The sequence below is a fragment of the Loxodonta africana genome, chromosome 3, assembly GCF_030014295.1.
Source record: "Loxodonta africana isolate mLoxAfr1 chromosome 3, mLoxAfr1.hap2, whole genome shotgun sequence".
NCBI classification, from domain to species: Eukaryota; Metazoa; Chordata; class Mammalia; order Proboscidea; family Elephantidae; genus Loxodonta; species Loxodonta africana.
In genome coordinates, this window is record NC_087344.1 from 57,798,353 (window position 1) to 57,805,314 (window position 6,962).

Sequence of the window (6,962 nt, forward strand, 5' to 3'; positions counted from 1 at the left end):
GCCCGGTGCCGTTGGCTAGGTCTCTAAAGGGAAAAATGCTGCTTCTCTTCCCCCTCCTTCTCAGCCCTCCACCGCGGGGGACTCTCAGAGTCAAGTGCGACCACGTCTTTAACCTCACTCACGCTCTCTGCAGCCCTGTGTCCCAGAGAGTGGAGAGGTGCCACAGCCCCCTTGCACAGATGGGGGGACTGAGGCCCCCAGTGGTCACCCAGCAAGGCAGAGGCAGGGCTCTGAACTCCTGTCCAGGCCCAACCTGGGGTTAAAATGGTCTCTGCGTTATGCACTGAATCCTCGCCTCAGCCTTGTGTGCCAGCTAGTGGACCCCGCCACTCAGGGAAGTCAATCTTCACACAGTCACGCAGGAGGCACAATTGGGTCAAGACTGGAACCTCTACCGCCCCACACCTTCTTCATCCCGTCCCTCATCTCTATGAGGGGTGAGGGGCCTTTCTCGGCTCCTCCAGCCTGGCGCCCACTGGCAAACTCTCACCAAGAACAGGGGCAGGGGTCCCTAGGATGGAGGTGCTGGCAAGACCCCAGCAAAAGAGAAGCCACCAACACTCAAAGCCTGGGGAGCCCCAATATATGGGTGGGAAGACAGAGGCCCAGAGGGGCGAGTGATTCACCAAAGGCCTGGGGCAAGGGAGTGGGGGGGCTGGAAATAGAACCCTAGGCTACCGACCCTGTAACCAGCCGCTGCCTGCTGTTAAATCTTGCCCATCCTGGGTGTCCACCCTCAAGTGTGGCAACTGGGTCAGGGCAAATGGAAGTGCCTAGAACAGGGCCAGCCATCTGACAAGAACATGCAAGGCCTGTTTCTGGGGGCTGTTGAGCAGAGGTGTCAGAACAAGGCTTTCGACCCCAAGGGATCACTCACTATGTGACTTTGGACAAGGGATTTCGCCTTCCTGGGCCTCCGTTTTCTTATCTGTAAAGGGGGGCAGATTATAACTCTGACATACCAACAAATAACCAACGAACAGTGCTGGGCATTAGATGGGCTGAAGTTCACTCGGAGGGAGGTCTGTGCTCAAGAGGCTTATGTCTTCATACCCAACCCCACCCTTAACCAGATACCAGGGCTGTGGACATTTCCTCATTTCATACCCTCATGACTGGGGCAGGGGACACAGGGTGTCGCTGTGGTCAGTCTAGCTCAGCACCCAGAAGAAAGTGTCCAGTCAGGGAAAATGATGGGAAAGGGGATGTGGGACTGGGGGGAGGGGAGGGGAGGGGAGGGAAGGGAGGGGGCCAGCCCAGCTCTGAGCTGTGTCCACTCCAGCACGGTGTCCTCCTGCCAGCAGAGGGGAAGCAGATCTGAGGACATTTCTGTGACCAGACCAGAAGCCTCCCACCTCCAGGTGAGCCCAGGGGCCTGCCCAGGTGAGAGCAAAGGGCTTTTCTGTCCCTTTGCCACCTTCCTGAAATGTGGCCCTGATTCATGAGAGGAAGGAGGTCCCCACTCCCTACTGGGCAGGGGACCTGGGCTCAAAGAAGAGGCCCCATCACTCTTCATGTTCCCTTGGGGAGAGAGGGGGGCTGTGGGGCTGGGTGGCCTGACTCTGGCGAGTGAGAAGAGTAAGGAGGACAGGTGAAGGACTGGGGAGGTCAACTCCTAACTCGGTTCCCCCTCCACCTAGCTCCTTCCCCAGGACGGACATGGGGCCCGGCTCCCAGCCCCCCCTCAGCCTAAACCTGCTACTGCTCCTGCTGACACTACCCCTCAGGGGCCAGGCCAGCACAAGCTGCTACGGGATCCCGGGGATGCCAGGCCTGCCTGGGGCCCCAGGAAAGGACGGGCATGATGGGCTGCCAGGGCCCAAGGGTGAGCCAGGTGAGTCTGCTGGCCCAGGGGATGGGGGCCTGGGGTCTGGTGAGTAAGGGCTTGAGTGACCTGGGTGGGGAACAGCAACCTGATGGCAGGAAGTTCTGTCCCTCCCACCACTCCTGCCCCCAGGGCAGAGTCTGAGTACCTCAGAGCCTAGGCTTCAGGCCTCCGCAGGGGTGACTTTCACCTCTTCGGTCCTCAGTTTCCTCATCGATATTAAACAAAACCCTTTGCTATTGAGTCAATTACAACTCACAGCAACCCTATAGGACAGAGTAGAACTGCCCCCACAGAGTCTCCAAGGAGCAGCTGGTGGATTCAAACTGCCCACCTTTTTGTTAGCAGCCAAGCTCTTAACCATTGTGTCACCAGGGCTCTCATCTGCTAACAGGGGGAGAATAAGAGCACCTGCCCCGGAACGGGGCAGGGAGGCTCACATGAGATAATGCATGTGAAAGCCTTTGGTAACCTTTGGTAAACTGTCCTGTTATTTGATTGCATCTGCGGGTTCTTCCACTACTTGCCTGCCACATGGACACCTAGGGGTAAGGTGGAGCCCACACGGTGGATACATACAATGCACAGACTGCCAGTGTTCAAATCCCAGCTCCTTCACTCCCCAGTTAGGTGAACTTAAACAGCCACTTACCCTTGCTGTGCCTCAGCTTCCTCATCTGTAAAATGGGCAGATAGTAGAATCTATTCACAGGGATGTCCTGAGGATTAAAGAAGTTTAAATATAAAACTTATATTTGATATAAGCACATGGTAGAGACTATTTGTGTAGGCTATTGTTACTGTTGTCGTCATCATTCTTGTCATCAGGGAGCTGTATTTGCCTCCTTGCCCAGGATTTTGGGGAGCTGGAGGGGTGGGGAGTGAGAAGTTGGGGTCACAGCCATAGAATCTTCTAGTGGAGAGTCACAGGCAAGCTAGCAGGAGAGAAGGGGGCTGAGAATATGAACAGGCAGCTGGTGCTGGGGGAGAGACTGAGATAGCCAGTGAGTGAGCAGGTGTGTACCTGGGAGGCCCAGAGTCTCTGTGGCAGGCATGGGTGAGACTGGTAGAAGCAGGAGGGAGGAAAGGAAGCCAGTGGAGAAGAATTACTTTAGAAATTTCCCCTCCATCATCTTCCCTCCAGCGATGGAGGGGAATGTTACCAACATTCCAGAAGGAATGTTCCAATTCCAGGTGAGCACCCCCACCAAAAGAGCCCTCCAGCTGTGCCATCTTCCAGGACCATGTACTTCCCTGCCACCTCTGGCCATCTCCCTGCCAGGGTGGCTGATGGTCATTGCCTACTGAACTCCTACTACGTGCCAGCCACCGTTCCAAATCCTTTGCCATACTTACCTCATGGGGGAGATACAATTATCTTTCGCTATTTTTCAAATGAGAACACTGAGCAAAACACCTTTGAAGATGGGAGCTTTGCTCCCATTTTACAAATGGGGTTCAGAGAGGTTGAGCAACTTGCTCAAAGTCACACGGTGGAATCAGTCCCAACCCTGCCCAACTCTAAACCCCCATGCTCTTAACCACTACCCTCCACTGCCTCTCAGGGCCCCTCCCCAGTGCTGTTTCAAGACACAAGTAGAAACCTCCCAAGGGGATTCTTGACATTGCGAAGGATGGGACACCTCCCGCTCGGCATCGCTGGCGGCAATCCTAAAGAAGGCTGACGTTGAGAGCACTCACTGCGTCATGCCTGCACCTTGCTCAGGGCTTACCTGCATTGTCTCAGCCCCTTCCTGCAGCAGCTCTGGCATCAGTTCTGTTATTACGCTGTGATCTTAACTGAGCAAACTGGCTCAGAAGGGAGGTCACTGGCGCAAGATCACAGGGCCTGAATCCGTGGTCTGCTGGGTCCTGATCCCACACTTCTAAACCTCTGAGCCTCACTGACTCTCACTGCAGAGGTATGGTGAGCTAAAAGGGTAACAGGCCCCAGAGAATTTGTCACAATGGGCCTGCACAGACACCTCGACACTATGGAGGCTCAGAGGAGGAAAAGATCAGCCAGGGCTGGTGAGAGGTAGTCAGGGAGGGCTTCCTGAAAGAGGGAAGACCTTAGAAGATGAGTATGGTATGAACAGGAGTCCCTGGGTGGTGCAAAGAGTTCAGCATTCAGCTGCTAACCGAAAGGTTGGAGGTTCAAGTCCACCAAGAGGCACCTTGGAAGTAAGGCCTGGTGATCTACTTCAAAAAAATCAGCCATTGAAACCCTATGGAGTACAGTTCTACTCTGACTCATATGGGTTCACCACGAGTCAGAATCGACTCGATGGCAACTGTTTTATGGACTAGACAAGGTGAGAAGAACCTCTACAGAGGCTCAGTTTTTCATGGCTCTCTCAAGAATCAAGACTTAATCTGAGGCCTGACTGCAGTTTGTACTGGCCACATAGCCTTGGGCAAGTCTCTGGCCTCAATTTCTTCAACTGTAACGTGGGGGAGTTGAATGAGGACAGCTGTCACAGGACTGATGTGGGCTGAGTGGAGTGGGAGTAGCCACCACTTGGCTCTAGCCAGTGGTTGCCATGTGTTAGTGCTGGACTGGTGTGGTCCAATCTCTGGAACGAATACAGGTTCCACCGGGCTCTGAAGCTTATAAAAGGGCTGTCTTTAAGAAAAATAATGTTGTCAGATGCCGTCGAGTTGATTCTGACTCATAGAGACCCTACGTACCACAGAATGAAATACTGCCCCATCCTGCGCCACCCTCACGATCATTGTGATGCTGCAGCCCGTTGTTGCAGCCACTGCGTCATTCCATCTCATTGACCGTCTTCTTGTTTTTTGCTGACCCTCTACTTTACCAAGCATGATGTCCTTCAAATATCCATGAATAATGGGAATGTGGAGTGTACGAAGTATGAATCTCGGAAGAAAAATAATACAAAGTATAAATGTACTTGATTGTGGTGGTTACATAATTCTACGAACATGACAAAATTGCATAGATCAGTGCTAAGAGCTCAGCTGCTAACCAAAAGGTCAGCAGTTCGAATCCACCAGTTGCTCCTTGGAAACCCTGTGGGGCAATTCTACTCTGTCCTACAGGGTTGCTATGAGTTGAAATTGACTTGATGGCTGCGGGTACACACACACACACACACACGAGTGTATGTAACGCTGGTGAAATTCGAATCAATGTCAGGTTCCCAGTCTTGACAGTGTACTTTAGTAATGTAAGATGTACCGTTGGGAAAAACTAGGTAAAGGGTACACGCGACTTCTCCATACATTTTTTTTTCACCACTTCCTGTGCATCTATAATTATTTCAAAATAGTTGAAAAACATTATAAATATAAAATTAAATAAAGACCTTGAAGAGGCCAGTTCAAGTGAGAGGGCCTGAAGCTCAAGCTTCCTGAGCTTCCCAGGAAATAAGCTTTAATCAATTTTTGTGTCAAGACTGACAAAATGGCAGTTTTTGAATTTTATAATGTTGGGCTCTAATTAAAATATATATATATACATATATATATATATAGGGCAGACCAAACAGAAGGTATCTGCAGGCCGCATGTCACCGGTTGGCTGACAGTCTTCTGACACCCCTGATTCTGCCTAGTCTTACCCTCCCCCCCTTGACTGTGGAAACTGAGGCCAAGAAACAGGGAAATGCCAAGAAACTGGGGCCAAAAAACAAGTCCAGGGGCAAGCCCGTGGGGAGGCAGGATGTGCGGTGGGATATCCCTCCCTTCTGGCAGAGTCTTAGTTCCGGCACAGTGCTCCCAGGTAGATATTCCATCCGGAGGAAGGAGCTTCCAGAGACCAAACACTGATGGTGTGTCCCCTGAGGAAACTCCCCAGGGCCCCTCTTTCCTGTTCTCTGCCCCATCACTTCCTTCCCACCTGCTCTCTTCCCAGGAATCCCAGCTACCCCCAGGACTCGAGGACCCAAGGGCCAGAAAGGAGAACCTGGCACACCTGGCCATCCTGGGAAAAATGGCCCCATGGGGACCTCCGGGATTCCAGGTGATCCTGGCATCCAAGGCCCCCCTGGGGAGCCAGGTGAGGAGGGCAGATACAAGCAGAAGCACCAGTCGGTGTTCACAGTGACACGGCAGACGGTCCAGTACCCGGAGCCCAACGGCCTGGTCAAGTTCAACGGAGTCATCACCAACCCGCAGGGGCATTACGACACAAGCACGGGCAAGTTCACCTGCAAAGTCCCCGGCCTCTACTACTTTGTCTATCACACGTCACAGACAGCCAACCTGTGCGTGCAACTCTATCGCAGTGGCGTCAAGGTGACCACCTTCTGTGACCATATGTCCAACAAAAAGCAGGTCAGCTCAGGCGGCGTGCTGCTGCGGCTGCAGTTGGGCGACGAGGTGTGGCTGGCTGTCAATGACTACAATGGCATGGTGGGTACCGAAGGCTCTGACAGCGTCTTCTCTGGCTTCCTGCTCTTCCCGGACTAGGCAGGTGGCCCCACCTCCCTCAGCTTCCCTGCACAGACCCACAGCACCAGCCAGCCCGGGCTGCCCAGCCCTTGCCAGTCTCTGAGTCCTCACTCACCTGATGGACTCCTCCTCCTTCAGGAAGCCTGCCCTGACTGCCCCATCCCACGTGTTCTCTTCCTTTTTCTGAGTGCCTTCAGGAGTCATTGCTTAAACTGCTCCTTTGACACCTAACCAATACCTTCTGGTGCTGTCTTTTTTCTACCCTCCCTCCCCGCAAGTCTTGGAAGAGGCAGGGAAATATATAAATAAATCATTGGATCCATAAATGGGCATGGCTCAGATTCTTCATTGCCAATCCCTTGAAGCAGCTGGTCTCCTGATATTTAGCTCTGCGTCTGCCTCAGCAGTCCCTGGGCTCTAGACTCAGACAAGGTATGTCGCTGGTGCTCAGTAAAGGTTGGCTGCCAATGTGAAGGTGTTCAGTGCCATCTAGCCTGGTGGGAGACAGATGCCCAAGTGTGGTTAGAGGCCACAGGAGGTCCCCAAGGGGCTATGTATTGTCACTTGTTTGTGTGAGAGGTACTGCTGTCATTACAGGTATCTGTGCTCATAGGTAAATGGAAGTGTGTTTGAATCCCCAGGCCTATGTTGAATTTTAGGAGCACCTTGGTGCACACAGTTAACAGTGTCGCTGCTACCCAAAGGTTGGTGGTTTAGT

At 52.9% G+C, this 6,962-nt stretch overlaps 1 protein-coding gene across 1 annotated transcript; it reads left to right on the top strand.

The window, feature by feature from the left end:
• Window positions 1-1,239: 1,239 nt before the first annotated feature.
• C1QC (complement C1q C chain) lies at window positions 1,240-6,590 on the top strand. Its single transcript, XM_003415368.3, has 3 exons — window positions 1,240-1,361; window positions 1,641-1,834; window positions 5,706-6,590. The coding sequence occupies exons 2-3, from the start codon at window positions 1,660-1,662 to the stop codon at window positions 6,260-6,262; spliced, it is 732 nt and encodes a 243-aa protein (XP_003415416.1). The 5' UTR covers window positions 1,240-1,361; window positions 1,641-1,659; the 3' UTR covers window positions 6,263-6,590.
• The last annotated feature ends 372 nt before the right edge of the window (window positions 6,591-6,962 follow it).

What these genes read in the sequence shown, in the direction of transcription:
- C1QC (XM_003415368.3), top strand. Translation starts at nt 1,660, where the DNA reads ATGGGGCCCGGCTCCCAGCCCCCCCTCAGCCTAAACCTGCTACTGCTC. An exon ending in AGGGCCCAAGGGTGAGCCAG is followed by an intron (nt 1,835 to 5,705) that starts GTGAGTCTGCTG and finishes CTCTCTTCCCAG; the next exon opens with GAATCCCAGCTACCCCCAGG.